The 21,083-nt window shown below is 31.1% G+C and overlaps 1 protein-coding gene across 2 annotated transcripts in view; it reads right to left on the bottom strand.

The window, feature by feature from the left end:
• LOC132759689 (uncharacterized) overlaps positions 1-2,809 on the bottom strand; it is a 121,791-nt gene extending 118,982 nt beyond the window's left edge. The window contains exons 1-5 of one of the 2 annotated variants that reach the window (XR_009629757.1): positions 2,669-2,809; positions 1,848-1,985; positions 1,454-1,653; positions 893-1,192; positions 159-403 (exon numbers count right to left, since the gene is read on the bottom strand). Coding sequence is in view for 1 of the 2 variants with exons in the window: in XM_060751503.1 (XP_060607486.1) it covers positions 1,848-1,983 (136 nt within the window). In the remaining variant the exon portion in view is untranslated. The remainder of the gene's footprint in view (positions 1-158; positions 404-892; positions 1,193-1,453; positions 1,654-1,847; positions 1,986-2,668) is intronic. The other variant, XM_060751503.1, reaches the window with a different exon arrangement.
• Positions 2,810-21,083: the final 18,274 nt, after the last annotated feature.

Genomic DNA, 21,083 nt, shown 5'->3' with positions numbered 1-21,083 from the left:
TAAAGGAGTTGACATTAAAAATTCATATTTTATAAAGTGAATAAAATTATACTTACTCATTTTTAAGGATATTTTAGAGCTACATTTGGGCCTAAAATAAATGCTTACCACTAAAAGTAAAAAATAATTTCTTTATTCTGTGTGGATTTTTAACATACATTATAATATAAAGTTTTCTTTCTTGTTGTTGTTATATTGTATTCTATCGTGAGTAATCAGTAAAGGGGACAGCATACTCCTTGCATGACTTCTTTCTTTTCCTGTGTTCTTTTAATCTTCTTCCATGGTTGTGCGTTTTTTGTTTGTTCATTGTCCATTCTTCGTTCAGGTGTACATCTTTCGGGTTTTGTAGATTGACCTGGTTTATGTTTGGTACTTCTTTTCCTGGCTTCATACAACTCTCCTTTGATATATGAAGTAAACACAAATTTTACATTTTATTATTGGGAATACTTCATATATTTAATTACTTATATCACAACATTAGGAGATAAGCATCATTGGAAAATACATATATCAACAAAAGTCCTGGACCACATTAAATTAAACATGCTTCATTTCTATAGAAGGAGATAAAATAATAAGATAAAATTGATGTTTTCCTCCTTACTGATATGCTCAAAATAGAACACGCGTTATTTATCCTTTGCAAATCTAAAACTCTTAAATTGACTTTACCATCTTTCAATCCGGACGACACAAATGAATCCTTTTCTGGAAAATTTTCATTTATTTATTGACTGAATAATGAACAGTAAAGAGAGTAATCAGACAACACAGATGTAACGGCTGAGTTTAGTCTGCACCGAATTATATTTACCAACAGTCTAAAGATAATTTTAAGATAGAAAAGTATATCTTTTAGCTATCTAAATAATAGATACTCACGCACCTTTGACTTGAAGCTCAAACTCATTGTTATCGGAGATAACTAAGTCGACGTTTAGTAGCATAAATGAGCTAATAATGCGTTGACTTTGTTTTTCTAATTGTTTTGCGAGGACGTCAGCATACAATGTTGGAATCATGAGTGTTAAGATAGTGCTGTTTGTCGCTTGTATGCCACTGATGATCACTTCATGGAGAGGACAAAGCAGTAGCCTAGAAACTTCTCTCCGAAACTTTTCCAGCTGGCCAGTCTCTGAAATCCCTTGACCTTTAATGTGAAACTGAACTAGAGTAAATCCTTCAGCTGAAATTTAAGATTTGATCAGTCAGATAAGATCGGTGAATCAATTCCTGAATATATAATTCTACATTACTGAAAACAAACATAACAGAAAATAATTGATTTGATGTTTTATATACAAACTGTATTGTAGTCCACTTTACAAAAAAGTAGTGTAAATTTAGAAGTTTCAATCAGAATTCCTAAATAAAATTGATTCTTTATTCGTTGAGAACACGTAAACAAATGCGCATATTCAATAAGATATATTATATATAATTATACTGATTTTTGTCGTCTTCTGGAAAACATGCAGAACTGTATCCTCCTCAAACATTTGTGCATATTTTAGCACTTTTTCCACAAGATCTACTCTGTCAAGGACACGAACAATTTGCTGGATATACAGTATGTTGTAGTTATTTATGAATCCCCTGTCTTTCAAAAATACAAACATCTCTCTTGGAGTCGTACATCTTGCACATCTGATATGAGAACAAAATTTACCTAAAATGCAGTTGCTGCAAATAATGATTCTAAAATTATTTCGTACTGATTGTTTCTATCATGTTAAAAATAACTACGACAAAGTAAATGTTTTAATTCAATGACAAATAACATAACTGGTCTAACTGTAATCCGTGAGACCATAACAACTTCATTTAATTTGACAACTTACGTTCAAAGCGTTGTTTGAGATTTTCCAGTTCCCTTTCTGATATTGCTTGAGAGAGGTCGGCGATAAGATTATCAAATACATAACTTTCTGAAGGTGGCTGGAACCCATATGGCAATGTGTTAGAACCTGATGCCATAGCTAAATGTTATGTAACAGAAAACATTGACGAAAATACAACAAAATGTATTATTCTAAAACAGATAGTAATGAATAGGTTTAAAGGAAGAAGTATAAACACATGTGTACAGTACATAATAAGTAAAGTTTCGTTTGTGTTTTTGTCGAAAAATTCTGAAGATGATATATTTCTTAACTAGATATGCGTACTTTTAAATGTTATCCATAAATTCAATTAAATGATAAGTCATTATCAGTTATAATTAGTCATTGATGCATTCATTTTAATTCTGTTTGTTTTATAAAGAAAAACACAACACAATTACTGAATTTTTAAATAAGGTTTATTTCATAATGTCCATTCACTCTCTTATTTGGTTACTGAACAATTTCCCTGGATTTCGAAAAAAAAATAAATAAGGAATTTCAAATATTATGTTAAACAAATTGATGATTTTATAGACCGTCTTCAATATTAAATAACATGTTGTAAGAATTTTATATTGCTAAGACATAAAGATTAAGAGAATATAATAAAACACTTAGATTAAGAACTTTTTATTTGTACGTATTAAATCCTGCATAGAAAAGAATTGAATAAAAATTAAACAATTTTTCTGTAAAAGTGCAATATTAAATATTTGTCATCAACATCTTTTATTAAGTATTAAAAAAGATAATATGTAATAATCTGAAGGTCTTACCTCCTGTCGAAGCTGTGGCGTTATGTTTCCTTACGTACTCTCAAAACATTATTTACGTTCACATTTTATAGCCTTATAAAAATGTAGGATAAAAAATGTCAAGTCATTTATCTATCTACAATATATATAAATACAATATATATACATATTGATTGCTGATTTCATTTTGAAAAGAAATAAATCATACAATTTGCAGTCCTTTCAAACTTAAATATTAGTGTTGTAACAGAATTTTACACACACAGATTTGAAACAGAACTATTTGGTAAGAGGCTTGACCAATAAAACCCAAATACAAATAGCCTTTACGTACCGTTGTTGCAAATTTTTAATATGCTTGACAAAGGGCCTAATTTAAAAACAGCTCTATGCTGTGACCGCCTCGGTAGTTTTATTATGAAAACATTACCATTAAATGACATCGCATTAGAACGTGGAAAACATGGCACAGACAAGGTTTTTTATAACTAAACAAGGAATAATCGATTAAAATGTATACTTTTATTCAAGAAAAGCGCTTATCGATTTATGTGTCGTTCATTCACATCTGCAGGAGTCCTTACACTTTTGAATCTCCGGGCTTTAAATGTGCCCTCATGCTTCTGCAGAAGTTCGTCCCTGTACCCTGTACTGTTAGAAACATAGTTCTTATTTCACAAGAATGTGCTTATTCATACCTCTGGACAATTTTAAGAGAAAAAATTACTTGTTGGTTTCTTGTTAGCGGTAGCTTGAACATCATTTTAAAGATATGTATACGCTTTTTGCGTAGCGTATCCGAAATTAGGCACTGCAGAGTTAACACAAAAAGCTAGCCCAAATGACTATTTCTATTTAATATACCTATCGACCGTAACATTTTACGAGAGCTGTCCGGAAAGTTAGTAGACAGGCTATAAAATGATTAGAAGCAGTCATACAATATGATGATTGAATGTATTTTTTAAGGTATTTATTTGCTATCTATTTGTTAATTAAAAAATATGATAACAGGAATATTCGCAAAGCGCCAATCACTATGGCTACAGGATCAACGAATCACGGAGCACTTTGATTGTATTACTATAGCTTCTCGAATTTCGCAAACTCTCGTTTTGTTATTGTGACATCAAATGATACAATTGCATGATATTTAGTGAAATTTATGACGTCATACGCAAATAAACAGTTATAGGTAATGCAGGTGAGTAAATTTTGTGTTGCATGTTAACGACGGTTATAGGTAATGCAGGTGCGTAAATTTTGTGTTGCATGTTAACGACTGTTATAGGTAATGCAGGTGCGTAAATTTTGTGTTGCATGTTAACGACGGTTATAGGTAATGCAGGTGCGTAAATTTTGTGTTGCATGTTAACGACTGTTATAGGTAATGCAGATGCGTAAATTTTGTGTTGCAAAAATGACGCTGAATTCAAGGACGGATCAACGTAATGTTCTTTAACTTCATATCAACGCTAATATGACTCCAACTTAGATTTTTAAAAACTAAATCGAACAAAAATTGTCTAAGGCAAGTTGTATTTAAATGTAAGAGCATTTTATAGATAATAAAATACAGCTCGCACTTTTGTTAATATGTAAAATAAATGTTTTGTTAAAATGGAAAAAATATTACATTTGTTTATTTAAAACAATCTACATATGCTTTTCAGTGAAAAGAATGTGTGTACTCTAAAATAAAAACTTTAAAAAACTTCCTATTTCACAAACTTAAGAAAATGACGATACTGAATTATAAATGAATTTTTAAAGCGGATCAGAAGTTTTTAAGCCATTTTAAATCTTTTTCTCAGAATAAGATAATTTGCAAAAATATCATTTATAAACAACTAGCTATGACACAGCTGTTTCAACACAATATAACACTTACATATTTAGCTTAATCATCATTTAGTTATTTTTCAAGTCAGTTTCAACTGAAATTATTTATTCGTATGTTAGTACACTACGTGGTCTTAATAAAGAAGCTACGTTTAACCCAATATAAGATTATATCTAAATTTTCACAGTCGTTTTGATGAATTGTCAAGAGTTGAACAAATACTCTCTACTTCGATTTGCATTTTATCATGATTTATGTATGCTCGTAACATACAGGCAGTACAGTCTATATTTACTGCTTACTAGATGCTTGTCTTATTTTAAATGATAACATCATGTATCGTTTTGAGTAGAAATTGTTCAAAATAACACGCACTTTGTCTATAGCCCGCAGATTTTACTGCAAACAACCTCTTTACACCCCATTTTATTGGCTGCATTTTCACTGAACATATTCATCCTAGTCTGTCCCACCAAATTTGAATATTCCATTTTTATTAAATATAATAGTGAAATCATTTAAGTTAATGTCATGTTAATCCTGACATCAATATCTCTAGGCATGTTTTTCATTTTTTCCATAAAGTCAGTAATATGGTCAAAATGTTAAAATTATATATTTTCCCGTTGACTTACGTTGTAACCTGACGTGACGTCCATTTCAAAATGGCGGCGCCCATACAGACATCATTTAGGGTTCGTCTCACAATAAGCGTGACATGTACTCGTTAATTATAAAAAATTGATTATTCTTATTTACTTACTGATCATAAGCTGAATGTTATCATTAAAATGAAAAATGAGAACAAAGTTGGTGTCGAAAAGGCAATTTTACTAGCAAACCATTATCTAAAATAATCAATTTAAAATCATTTGAAGTGAAATATCAGTAACCGCTTTATAAATTTTAACACACAAAGATTTATATAATTATATAATTACCATGATATACTGCCGTATTTTATATTCTTTTTAAGAGAAAAAGAGCAATATTATGAAGTGATTTGATTAGATAGCTTTTCAATCAAGCGCGTATGTTGAATACCGCAACGCGTCGTAAGGTAACGGGAACACTAGCTAGAAGACTAAAAAAATGGTTCTTCGCTAATGTTTAATTAACATAATTCTGTAGTTGTCTGAATACTGTCCATTAGTATGTATCACGTCTATTTAAAAATAATTAAATTAACCAGGTCCGATGGGATACAAAAATAGGTTACCCTTCTTATTTCGGGTGCGATGTTCGTGCGTTAAAACTTTTCGTAGGTTATAACTTTCACAACAGAAACCCGACGTATAAATCGCCAACAAATATGACATTAGCATGCAAATCTGACAAGAAATATATAGAAAGGGGAACTGATTCACTATATGTTCAGTATTGTTTTGCAGTGTCTACTTGAACTAGCTCATTTGCTCATGAGAGAACACAGACTCGCGTGCGAGGAAAAATGTAAATTATAAGAATATAAAAATGCTTTCTAGTTTGAGCAACCAAACGTTGGCCTATACACTTTAAGCTTGTAAATACAGATTAATTTTCCGTCTCATAATTTAACAAAATGTCCAGAAATACCGGCAGTGTTTGATATTATTAAGAATAAGATTGAATTGGAGCGTTTAATCAGGGACTCAAAGTGTTACATACTATGTTAATATGAACGGGAGATCGAGTCAAAGAGAAACACAGAGTGATGTCCTAAATAATTATAGCCTTCCTAAAATTTGAAAATATTCAGTGAAAAAACAATAGCTATATTTTTTCGCGAGAGAAAATAACACCGCATATGGTATATTTTGTAGCTATAAGAGTAGGATTTACAGAACTCTTGAATAACGAGATAATTTGTAGGGAAATTATTTCTGAGAAATATATAAAATAGTTTAAAAATCATAAAATCAAAACGAAGGTTATATGTGAATTAATGGAAGAGGTATTCTGTCATAGATTCATGTCATTAAGTGTGTTTAAAATTATTTAAATGCTATCAAAAGTTTTATTTTAAAGTGACATTATGCTCATATTTTCATAGTCAAGTTAAGCTGAATTGACTTTATTTCTCAAAACATTTACGGTCAAAATGGTGTTTGACCAACAGTTGATATTAGAAAATGTTTAGGATAAAATTATAAATCTGTTTAAAATTTAAAAAGACTGCCCCACTCTTTTTATAAATTAAGCGTTATGGGTAAATTCTAATGGATATTTACAAAAATTTCGTTAGGATCTGTGCGTTATTTATTGTTTATGTGAATTTAATTTTTAAATTAAAGGGAATTATGGTAAAATGAAAACTTATTTTGATCTTCATCCGTTCACTCACTATATACTTTTGGATGGGGATAATGTCACTTTAATATATGAATTGAAGGTGTACTTTTAACAATTACTGCAAAATCTGGGTACTGTATACAAAAATTATTTTAAATGCCATCAAGACAGATGTATCTCGCTTAAAAGTATCTTTATGAGGTTAAATATGCCTAACCGCCCTCTGCCAATGCCGCAACTGGAATCATCGAGGGATTTTTGTTACGTCATATATTTCGTAAATTGTCGGTGACGTAATAATGTTTTTTCGTCAGGAATCCATTTTTAATAGTTATAAACATTGTGCTGTCGAACTAGAATTGATGGGCCGTTCTTGAATTATGGATTTGGAACATACTGGATTATGATGTGTTTCATTTACATATTTCATTTGCTAACCCAGATAACTGCACAAATGGAACAATGTTTTAATAATGAGACGGATTATGAAAAAATCTGGATCATCATACAATCATCATCATCATACATGTAAGTGTAAATGTCATGCCATTCAGGAGTTTCAAAGTCTACGGAACTGGATATAAACTGGCAATGAAGTGATCTTCAGAATGCGAATTTTTTCGTGACGTTTATAAAGATCTATTTCGAAACTCATAGTCATAGGGATTCTATTCAGCTCAAAGTTAGTGCAATTTCTAGATCTACTCCACAGACTCGATGATCTTGTTCAAGTTGTTGCTTGTTATTCATTTTTTTTAAAGTTTTCCATCATGCATTGCAACGAAAGTCGGAAACTGTTACATCTTGTAGATACAGGTTTGTAAAATAATCATGAAACGACCCCGAGAGCATCATGTACATTTTAGAAACATGACACGTGCTTTCTCCCGTTCATCTTCAAATGAAGAGTACTTCGGCAATGGCTACGGAAAATAAACAACAGAGACTTGCCGTAGAGAAATGAAACTTTGCTTTTACAAGAAAATTAGACACTTTAGAGAAAAATCCTGAAAAATCTCGAGGGTGACTTTTTTCTAGTTTACATTTTTTATTCAACGTGTTTTTATTAATTCATACCAGGCAAAAGTTCATTTCCATTTTTAATGGGACAGACTATAGTGTTATTTGTCACAGTTACAAAATACCACAACTATTTCATTCATTTCTAATATGAAATTAGGCAAAGCCTATGCACGGGGAAGTCGTTAAAAATTCCTTTCATTCTTTCTGTTTTAAAAGTGTCATTCGGTATTACATTCACCGCTTCCGTTTTCACTCGGAATACTCGACGTTAATTATTTATCCGAAAAGTTGAGATTTGTTCCGTTATCGGAATACCCCGCCTATTATTATTGAGTTATATTGTAAATGGCGGCGCCCGACTAGAACTGACACTGAAAATTTCATTGATAGGTATAGAATTCTATATAATTTTTTTTATTATTATTTGATTTTCTTTTAAATAGCCTATACACGTGTAGTCTATAGCCGTGCAAGCCAGAGCCCGGACCCGCTTCGCGGGCCCGGACTTTGACTTCCCCGTAATATGAAAAAGGCAAAGCCTCAAAGCGAGCTCGATGTACTTTTGACGTGGAATAGTATGAAATAATCGCTCATGTTTATTTCTTGCAATTGAATGCAGTGACGAGTGCGTGTGACGTCACACGTACTGTGTTTAATATGGCTCCGCCCCTGTCGTTAAATGAATAACGAGTTTTGAAAACGTTGATAAAATTTTGTTTGTTTATTTTATTTCACTCTATAATTTTTCAAGCGAAATAAAGATTATTAAAAGTGAAATAAATGTAAAACTTAAAACGTTTGCGACATTAAAATAGCGTACTTGATTTGATTGTTTTGCACGTGCTGTTTGGCGCTACATTGTGACGTCACGTAAACAATACTTTAAACGTGTGTACAGCGTACAGGACTGAATAAAAGATATTGGTGTTCGGATTAATTTCTTAGACCATTTTCTTTCATTCTTGATAGTTTTCACAACAAAATTCGACAAAAAATTGTTTTTATTTATCAGATTTTTCAAACAAAATGGCGCCTTTTATTTTCATTTTACATTTTCCGTTTTAAAACTGGCATTCGTTATTTTATACATAGCTTCCGTTATTCTGGTTCCCTGTCCAATTATGGTTCCCATAGACGTGCGCGGGTGACCAGTCTACACATCCGTTTTCAGTCAGAATTCCTCAGTCTTTATCGTTATCTTTAAATTCGAAAAGATGCGATGTGTCCAATTCGGTACTTCGGACGAAAGTTTTCAAAACCATCACTTAGCAGGTACTCGCGTTACCGTAAAGCTCGCTTTGCAAGCATGCCCTTCGGGCCAGCTCGTCGAGCTCGCTATTAAAATCAAAAGAGAAATATTCGTATTTCTGAGTGAAATTGTTATTAATAATCTGCGTTGTTATGATGTGTATTTTATACTTCACATAAATAATATGAAAAAGGCAAAGCCTCAAAGCGAGTTCGATGTACTTTTAATGTAAAATAGTATGAAATAATCGCTCATTTTTATTTCAAATGCAGTGACGAGTGCGTGTGACGTCACACGTACTGTGTTAAAAAAACGAGTTTTGAAAACGTTGATAAAACTTTGTTGTTTATTTTATTTCACTCTATAATTTTTCAAGCGAAATAAAGATTATTAAAAGTGAAATAAATGTAAAACTTTAAACGTTTACGACATTAAAATAGCGTACTTGATTTGATTGTTTTGCACGTGCTGTTTGGCGCTACATTGTGACGTCACGTAAACAATACTTTAAACGTCTGTACAGCGTTAACGACTGAATAAAAGATATTGGTGTTCGGATTCATTTTCTTAGTTAGACCATTTTCTTTCATTCTAAATAGTTTTCACAACAAAATTCGACAAAAAAATTGTTTTTATTTATCCGATTTTTCAAACAAAATGGCGCCTTCAATTTTCAGTTTACATTTTCGATTTTAAAACTGTCATTCGATATTTTATACACAGCTTCCGTTATTCTGGTTCCCTGTCCAATTAGGGTTCCCATAGACGTGCGCGGGTGACCAGTCTACACATCCGTTTTCAGTCAGAATTCCCCAGATTTTATCGTTATCTTTAAATTCGAAAAGTTGCGATGTGTCCAATTCGGTACTTCGGACGAAAGTTTTCAAAACCATCACTTAGCAGGTACTCGCGTAACCGTAAAGCTCGCTTTGCGAGCAGGCCCTTCGGGCCAGCTCGTCGAGCTCGCTATAAACGTTTCGTAATAACACAGGTATTTTAAAAGCGCGTGTAGGTGAACTTTACCAAAGAAAATACCACACGCAAGTTGGGTAAGAAGTATCAAAGGCAAGAGAATAATACTTTGACTTGCAAAAAAAAAAAAAATAAAAAAAAAAATACATATAGTAGCTTCATATTGTAATGCACTATATTCTTAAATGCACTACTGTGCCATTGACAAGGACTTAACGAGTTATATTAAGTGTAATGCACCTTCAGTTAGGAAACTTTAGCTGCATTTAAAATATATGCTTTAGTTATCATGTATCTTAATCTTAAAATGAAAGTAGATATTAAAATTGATGTAATATATAAAACCTACATCGGTAATTTCATTCTTCAGTATAAGTAAATAAATCTGGAAATAAACCATTGCAATATTAAGGAAATATACATGTATGATATCCAAGCCGTGTTATGTACTTTAACGTTCCGTATCAGTGTGTAACTTGTTACCTTTTCTTAAATATATCATATAAATTGACTTATCATCTGTTCAGAGGAATGGTTATATCTGATATACATGTATAGTCCATGTAGTCAATGAATATAACTGTTAATGATAAATATGTGATAGAATTTATTCATTTTGTTTTATTCTAAAATTGCCGTTGTACACGTACCATGGTTGGTAATGAATTGAAACGTTCTCATCTTTTGCTCAGATGAACCCGAAGATTTTTCTCCCTCTCATAGGTCATTTCAGTGTATGTAAATCCGAGGAAATTGATATGCACTCCATTTTTATTTTCATAAGAAATTCAGTATTGGCATGGTTTTAATAATTGATTTAAATATCTTTGATGTTTATTCTCGATTAAATGTTGTAAACTATCTTGTGATAACTGTTTTAGAGTTCGTGCAAACATCGTTGAGTGTTTTGTTCTAATTATTTTCGACCAGAATAAAAAGTTTCGCCCATTATTTGCTCATCAAGTGGACACGCATTTTATAACTGTGCTACCACACAGTACTGAATCATATGCAAAGAATAGAATAAATGAGTGGTCTTTTTCATAGAATGACACGTAATGTTATATTTTTATATAATATAATCGAAACCTTATCATTTCCACTTAAAATCAGTGGCTTATGATTGGACCGGAATACAAGTATAATTAAATACAATTTACAATTCAAAACTAACTTCAAACGGAATTCATAAATTATATTTAAGTACCATTTCTTTGCAGAATAATGCATAAGATATATTATGATATAGTATGTTTACAAGTAAAATACTAGCTATTTAATACGGTATTATCACATCAAGGAAGAAAAGATGATGTCATAAATAACTCCTATCCTTGTTGCCGTTATTTCAAAATAATATTTTTGTTTTGTTTGGTAAATGTGTGATAATGATTCTTATAAAAGCGCAGTAAATGTTTGCTCCTGGATTACTGTCCCGCACTTACAGTCGGCAAATACTCAATTGTAAAGCTTTGTCTGTCAGGGTTGGTATGTAAGAATGAATTTAAAAGTATGAGACTCATAGAAATGATATAAGACATTCATACGCTAATAGTTCTGCTAAGTTATTTTTAATGTAAATAATTGAGCTTCCGAAATTATGTACCAAGTCATATAAATAAAATATTTTTTTTATTTAAAAACGATTATTAAGCAAACAAAAAACCGTTTAAGATTGTTTAAATACTACTTACTTGTACTTTACCTTACAAAGAATGCAAACTAATAACTTAAACTGGATTTGGTTGAGTGTGTACCTAATGAGAATGGATGAATAATGATGTAATAATATGTTATTTTTTATCTCATTCACGTCAAAGAAATATATCATTCTTGGACCTTAAGGATTTATATATATATGAGATAAAAACCAAACCAACACATGCATGACGTTGGGCACACATACACATACAACATAAATTGATATTTTGAAAAGACAATTTACAATAAAACATATTTTTAATATAAGGATGCAACGCATCATGAACAGACTCAATTAAATCGAGTCTGCATACTTCATTTATTTTTATGTTATCTTCATTGCCTCCGAGGATCTAATATTTTCCAAATTTTTTATGTAAGTTTTAATCTGATCATTTTTTCTCCTTTTAACTATGCATTTTGTAACATCAAACTGTGCGTCAATGGTTTGATGATAATCATAAATGATAGTCACTACTCTGAAACCTTATGTCTAGTCGTTAGGAATCATTGATTCATGTTAGTGTTTAAGATATCTAGGGGACGTTAGAGATTTTGCACATTAAATAATATTTTTTGAATTGACGTAATCAAACTGAGATTGCAACTTGCTATCAAAAGGTCACCACTTTTCCAAAGTTTTATACTTCACAATAGCAGGTGTCTAATGCCGTATGTCAGCTGTTGCCCGTATTAACTTCAGTATATTTGTGTGATCTTTCGGAATCACTGATTCAGCACGTAAGTTTTAAAGATTAAATACTACTCACACTGGTGCTAGAGGAGTGAAAGATGTTGCGTATTACATTATCTTGCAGGAATAGACTCAATCAAACGGAGTCTGCAATGTTTATGTAATATTGTCGAGGGATCACCGCTTTTCCAGATTTCTATATTTTAGATTAAATTGAAAGAACAATGAAAGGTTAGTTGTTATAAAATTTGTTTTTAATACACGGCATACCGAATCATATGAAAATATCTAAAAAAAAATTTTTTTTGACAGTAAGTTATTTGACTTTCTGTTTTGATCCTGTTTTGTGTTTAATTCATTATCTGTACAAGTTATGTAGATTTTGTTTAACTGTCGGTTTCATCTTTATCACTTATGTCTGAAATATATGTTTCTTTTGTATCCTGCATTAAACAGTGTGTTTGATGTAATAATATAAATATAAATAGTGAGATTTATGACACTACAGTTATACTGCAATTGTTGAAATCTTATCTTCAATATAGGCTACTTAGTGGGCCTATTAATCAATCATTTATTTGTTTTCTTTGATTTTGATTTCCTTGTCGGTTACTATTCTTTCTTATGTATCATTTTAGTGATTAGCCTGTCCGTGCTATGCCTCGCGCCCTGTCCCGTTTTTGTCTGGAGCCCTCCTGGCTCCGTGCCACTGGTTCTTGTTGCTGGGTCGTGTGGGTGTGTTGCGTTCATTGAACGCCGCCTTTCCTTGTTGATCTTGTTTATCATATTTTACATTTGAAACACAACGTCTAATGGAAATAATGTAACGTTGTTCGTTATGAGACGGAAATGATGCAAAGTATGTGTGAAATCCAATATGTCTGTAACCCCTCAATAAAACCTCTGTAGCCAGAAGATAGGCTTACGACTGGTCTGTTTCAATATAATGTCACATGATTGGTCACAAAATAATGTAGCTAAAACTATCGCAGGCACGTCTTGATTTGGCTATCCATGGACGGAAGTGATAATGAATGCGACTGGCAATGCTCACTAACGCAGTGAAAGCGGAATTTACCCTTATATATATATATATATATATATATATACAGTGTCAATTCCGAATTCCGGAACTTTTAAAATCCGGTTACTTCTGAAATCCGAAAAATTGTCATGGTCCAAAACTTTCTTATAATGTTTTCTGTTATTCATACCTCTGAGTTGCGAAAGTTCTAAATTCAGAATTCCGAATAATTTCCTGGTAAAATTTAGGTTATACACGTATCAGTTAAAATTTACTGCCCAAAACCGGAATTGAAAATGGTGTGAAAGATTAGCTGTATTATATGTGAGATTATATAACCTGCAAAATATCAGTATCTACCAATTATTTTGGACTATTTATTTTGACACCTTTTAGAATTACAACCTGTGAAGCCCTTAATTAAAAATAACAGAGATGCACTTTGTGAAGAAAAGAAAAAGATTACAGGCTAAAAGCCTAATCCTCAAATTCTGCTGTTTTTCAGCTTACTATGTTCTTCATTATGTCTTAGAAAACAACATATGATTTACGTTTCAATTAATTTAGGTGTTCGCCTTGGTTGTATATATAGTGCCATCCATAAATACCTTTAAGCTTCTTGTAAAATTGCATAATGCACTATTTTAAAAAAATAGGTTATCTAATTATAATCATATACACATTAAGCATGAATAAAATACTGGCATATTCTAAATAAGCATATAACGAACTTACAAAAGAATATTTGCGCAAGATTATAGTTATTTATTTCAAGAACTGGCATGTTGTCAGGGGTACTTTGTTCTTAATGGTGTACTGAACATTTTTGAAGTGGCTGAAGTCTGATAACTGAAGTGGTCATCATAAACACTCCATTACATGCCCCTGCATTCATTGAGTGACAACATTGATCCTCTGACACAGTGCACCACCATGCTGGTTCTATTACTTGTTAATCTGTTCCAACAAATCTGCTTACGGAAAAGTATTGACCCTCAAATTATCAGTGAACACCATGCCATGCAGTCTTCCAGGTACATTTTGCAGTATACTAGTTGCTCTGTACAACACTTCATCAACACGTTGTTATGTATATTTGCTTTATTATGAATGTTTTTGGTATCTATATCCTGAATAGGTCAGTAGGCAGAGCACAGGATTGATAATCTCGAGGTCGTGGGTTCGATACCTACTCTTGCTTCAATTATTTTGTTTATTTGATGTCTATATAATTTTTCATGTTCATTCATCTTCTTTCAAGAAAGCTCTTTTCATGTTCATTCTGAAATATTCTTTCTCTTAGTAGTTTAGTATTCTATATTGTTCATTGATAATATATATATGATGAATGTTTGAACTTCGAGGTGTGTGTGCTAATTCTGTGTGGGAAGTGTTCTGGACATATTGTCATATTCTGCTGTGGACATTGGAAACTGATTAAATTTGAGTGTAAAAAATTGAATTTCGGAGTGTGAGTTAAACTTTAATTTCATATTTTTTTGCTCGTCACAACATCATCAAATAACCACCATGAAACTTGACTGTGTGCACCTGACTGTTGGTACCACATAACCTGACAAAGTCTTTATTCGACCTATTACAACAGTAATTGGACAATTAGATTTAAATAGCACAGTATGTCAAACAAAAACAGGGATTTTCTTTGGCATGTTATTAAACACATGTTACAAAGTCTGTTCTTTTAAGCTCACTTCAGCACAAAGTGCTTATGGGTGAACTTATGTGATTCATTGTTCGCCTTTCATTGTTGTATACACAAAGTCCTTTTAAAAACAATATGCTGCAATTGAATCAAACTTCACAGGAATGATCTGTAGGTGGCTTTTCGAATGAGTTATATAAATTGGTTCCAGTCTAATGCCCAAGTAGGTAACAAGAGCTAAAAACAGAAAACTAAAATCTTAAAATCTTCTCCTCAGAAAGTTATATGCCCAGAACTAAGATATTTGGCTAGTAGCATTGCCTAGTGGACTTCTAGAAGTCTTAGAATTACACAATCATACCACTGGGGTTAGAATAGAACTGCCCTGGACCACTTATATAAACTTTACATGTATACAATAGTCAATATGTTTTAAACATCTTCTTTAAGACAACTGCATGATTCGTTAATAGGAAAATAAAAACAACTTCTTAAATACAACACTGCTCAGAGCTTAGATATTAAGTATAGCAAATATTAACATTCCCCAATGTAATCCAATTACCTATTTGTGCATTCAAAGCCATTTTAACCATAGATCTCAGGTGAGCCATCTAGGGCTACTGTAGCCCTCTTGTCACATTTACTTTGAAAGTTTGAAAGCGTTGGTATAACATAACATAACATAACGTAACATAACGTAAAGTAACGCATATCAAAGCAATACAACGCAACACAGCACAACATAATATAACATTTTATTTAACTTTTTTTCGACATTAAATTTGTAACAACAAAATTATAGTCGATTTACGTCAAATACAGCAAAATTGACACACTTGATTTCTTAACCTAGAAATATATGTGAGTTTACCGAGTAGTTTACAAGATGGCGAATACCAATTACAATTGAATAGAATATGTATTTGATAACAATTAGATATATATAACAAAATCATTGCGCATAACTATCAGAAATGTATTGGCGGGCACTCTGCAAGTGTTAATAGGTTATTTTTGTGCGGATTGTTTCCCTTCCCTTGCAAAATTCGTATCCCTCTTTTTAAACAAAATTAGATATAAAACTGTCAATGTGTCAAACATGTGTCAAAAAAGTATTGCTAAATATTGTGATTTGCAGCTATAAACATTACTTTATTTATTTACTTTATCTAAAGCAATACAGAGCTTATGTAAGGACTTTTATTTATACAATACAATTCATATGATTCATTCTTGAGCATGTTACCTTGACGAAAACAGTTCGAAAGTCAAGGTCTTTTAAGTTTGAAACATTGGTAGTGTATCTCGAGGTAATCGACCAATCTGTGTCAGCCTTTTGAAAATTTCGAAACTAAAGACCGACAATATAGGTATATGCTGATACACCATGTTACTATATGTTTTCTGCTTATTTCAAAGATTACAAATAGCACGACACAAGTTTCTCTACATAAGATTTAGTCACATACAAAAACAATGTGCATGTTTAAATAGTACAAATTATTATAAGGCATGTAACATAGAATTACAGTGTACAACATAATACAAATTAAACAGAGGATGTAAGTATAATATATATGTTTAAATAATACAATAAATGTTTCTGTGGTCTTAAATGCACAAAATAAAAAGTGTGCTGTACTGTTGAGTGTTTTCGTGTTTTTTTTACTTATTATGAGATTTTTTGATTTTCGTAGTGTTGGCCATATGCAGCAATATATTTTAATATCTTTTTGCGCAGATCATATTATTTTGGGCATACTAACATGAGATGGTATTTATCTTCGATTTGATTCATGGAGCAATTTTAACATTTTCTATCTTCTCTAGGAGAGTTATCATGCCCGCCAGTCTCTATCGCTAAATTGGCTGCTGATAATCTTAACCTAGTAAGTGACATATATGTCAACATATATTGTTTTTAATGACAGTATTTCTACTATAATTGAGTGTTACTAAATTAAAATTGCAATCTATTGTTGATTTATTCTTTTGGAACCCATACTGATGATCCGTTATTTTATTATGTTTTTTATAGACAATATAGTGAGACAATTTAGTAGAATTTATAAATAGGTTTTTGATTGATGCTATTCCTCGACAATTTTAGCATCTTCAACCACTTGACCATTTTTCTGTATCGGCACTATGATGCCTAGTCCTAACTCCGAGTGTATTCTCTTCTGTCAAAAAGATTATGTTAAACAACTTAAGCATACAGTTTGATATTTCTGGATAAGAGTACTTATTTATTTCTGCCACTATGGATTTAGCACCACTGCCTTTAGACTTTTTGACTGAAAATATCTTTCTCTATTTCTGAAATAATTATTTCTTTGTCTAGATCCTCATCTATGATATTTTGACCGTAATTTACATTATCATATACATTGTACTGTTTAATGATTTAAAATGCTTTTATAAATCGGTCGTTTTTAACTTGCAGCTTTCTTGCTAGTTTTAGTATATCGATCTCTTTTTTTGTTCCAAAACGTACGTGGTTCTAATTTGCTTATTTTATTTAGTTGTATGCTTTCCTGATAGTTATACCGCTTCTTTTGTTTTCGTTTCATTTTATTGTAATTGTTCTTTAAAGATATATACTTTTCGCGTAATTGCTGATTATCTTTACGTTTTATAAACACAATTGTTGCTCTTTTATACACTGCCCGTGCTTCATAGCACTCTTGATTAAACCATACCATGTACTTTTTGTAACTTGGTTTCTTAAGGTTTTAAGAATTTTTCCGAATACGGACGTTGATATCCCTTCAATATGTCAATGAACTCATTTGATATAAAATTTATATCTTCATTTTGATCAATTTTGACTTCAAGCTTGTTTATGTCATTTCGCGTCGATTTAAGTCTCTCTTGGAAATGTGTAATTTTAGTTTAATCTATTCTGATAATATTTTCAGTCAGGTTCATATGTACCTGATGTTGTTTTGGCGTGGCATGCTTAAATCAAAAAACTCATTAGGTAAAAATATGTCAAAATCCGAAATATATTCGATATCACAAGCATGTAACAGTAAATAAACAACCGTTGAGCTACCTCTTGTTGAATGAAAGGTAAAAGCACCGATATCTAGGTAATTATGCAAACGAAAAATTTCCTAAAATTAAAGACGTACTTTGAAAAAATTCTGTCAAGCGTTTGCCTGCATTTTCAATTATATCGCGTGAAACACGCAGTGGTTTATTTGAAAAATTTAACAAATACTGATATTGATTATAATTCAGGATATCATTTGTATCTGATGTACGATAATTAAGGTCGCCAAAAATAAAACATTTGCCTTTTGATTTATATATCTCGATACCCGTTTCAATTTCTTTTTCAAAAAAATAAAATAAAATAAAACTGAGACAATTACAGAATTATTACTTGGGGGATATATGTACAAATAAATATACATTTTCTGAAAAATTAAACAGTTTTTTTTATATTTCAAACCAAATGATACCATTTTTAATTGTTTCTATAGTACGTATATATTTACGCAGCGATTGAATAACCCCGCTGTATCTGCCTTTACGCACATTACGGGCTTTATTACCATACATGTATAAATGTATACTGTCATATTCTTCAATATTTAAATTAATGTCATTATCTTTAGATAATCGCGTTTGCTACAAGAATATAACGTCATAATATGTCACAATGTTTAAGAAATCTGGATCACCATTGACAAACCATTGACATTCCATGAAAGTATTTGAATGTCCTTCAGACCTCCCTAATTAACACGATCTAGTATTTCGCCATCAAACCATCTCTATGTCTGCTATAGTTTATTACCAACAATTTTATGTCCTTCTTATCAAGTTTTTTTTTTAGAGTCAATATGTTCAGTGAACACATTTTTTGCTTCCCATTACGCCTGAAGGATTTTCATTCCAGCTCCTTCAGTCGTTTTTTGAATTCCCTGTCATAGGTTCGAACCTTATCTGTTCACGTTCTTTTAAGTCATGGAATTTAGCTATGATACCATGCAAATTCTGTGCTCTAGCACCACCAAGTCTAAGTCTTTTTTCTGCTTTTGAAATATCACACTGTCTTGCTATATTTACATAAATATATTGTATTTTATATGATCACGGGTCATGTGGTCTAACAAACTTATAAACTTGAAATATTAAAATAATAATATTATTAACAATACACGTACAATAAAATACGTTATTTCACTTTAAGGCCTCCGGCATAAGCAATAACATTAATTTAAAAAAAATCAATATTAATTGTTCAGCGCATATCACATCATTTATTCACCAGTAAAAAGTACATATCTTCTTTATTATATAATCTACAAATAGCTTTTATATAGCTTATCAAATTCTCAAAGCAAAAATATGGTCAAATAATTGGTTTGGCAACATGTTTTTACATATTTAAAACATTTGCTGAATGTTATAATTTGTTTCTAAATAATTTATAGAAAAATATGCTTCATAAGGAGGTTAAGACAGATGATCAAACAGTTTACATATTTTTACAAAAAGCCAATTCATTGTTCAAGTTTAAGTTTTATTCAGGAAAGTGTCTTTAAATTCTAAACCTTGATTTTGCTAGTATCGCAAGGATTGCAAAACAACTATGTTATTCATTTTTTTCTATTCCTGATAGTATTCATTGTGGTTATACTATGTTAAAGATGGCGCTACTGAATAAATGAATTTCAAAAGAAGGTCAGAAGTTTTAAAAACATTTTTATGTACTATAGTCCTTACAATGGTATGTAGTGTAACAACACAATATAACACTTATATATCAATTATGTTATCTTTATATATGTTTATCTGTCAAAAACCCCGTTTCAGATTGAAAAACGTTTAACTGGCCCGCCTTATGTCAATCATTTTACGTTGTCTTAATGAAGAAACTATGTGTCATCCCATGAAATTATATTTTATATTTCACAAATGTTTGAATTGATTGTCAAGTGTAGAACAAATATTCCTTACCATTTTATCTTGATTTATATATGCACTTAGCACGCATGCGATAGAGAGTCTTCCTCATACTCGGGGTTAAAAGGCTTATATCAAATGAAAACAGGTAATTTTTTTATTAAAAGATAAACAAACGGAAGTCGGCTGCAATAATATCTATAAATATTTACAATTATAAACAATTATTGCAATATTTAACTCACGTAGGTGAACTTTAATTGAGAAAGCCGCAGATCAAGTCATTATTGACCGCATCCAAAAATATGACATTGTAGGAACGACGTAATTAACATTCAGAAAATAAACTAATCAAAAATAATTAAATTACGATAATGACGAATTGCATACTGTTCTCATAAAAAACCATATACTTTAAATGGTACATTATTTATCACCTGTTTGACAATTCAATCGTTGAAAAAACGTTCACGTTCAAGATTAATTTAACCTACTTGCAGATGTTCATATAAAGTGATATAATATTATCTTGCTTTTACAATAGACACTTAAAATAAATAGAGGATGTTTAAGATTTTTTCTATAAAAACAGTTTGATCGAGTGGTATGAAATTAAACATTTCAATAGGGCGGTAGCCACGAATGAAATATGATAACTTTCATAGCACAAGATGAAATAAAACCTGTATTTATGATAGAATATTGAATTTTCTGTTTATTATAAACATTATTCTCTCATTTGACATTACACTTTTAAAGACTTTTGTCTATAGTTCGTGTATTAGCTGATTTTAGACAAAGAGTGTCCGGCTACATATCAGGAAAGATAATGAAAATATGTTTCACTGCAGTGGGAATTAAATATTTCCAGTGAAATTACGGAAAATGAAAAAAACAACAACAAAAAAAAACCGCATTTTATTTCATCAATATTTCTCAATATTTTATGTATAAGTAATATAACAAATGTAGATATTAAAATAATATAGTATATAAAAAATGTGTATTTCGATTCTATAAGTGTAGATCGTATATATCCGTAATAAAACCATAAAATGATTGGAAAAGAAATG

This window comes from Ruditapes philippinarum, unplaced genomic scaffold, assembly GCF_026571515.1.
Source record: "Ruditapes philippinarum isolate M1 unplaced genomic scaffold, ASM2657151v2 ctg9876_1_1_1_1, whole genome shotgun sequence".
Classification (NCBI taxonomy): Eukaryota; Metazoa; Mollusca; class Bivalvia; order Venerida; family Veneridae; genus Ruditapes; species Ruditapes philippinarum.
This window is presented reverse-complemented; position numbering and strand designations above follow the sequence as displayed.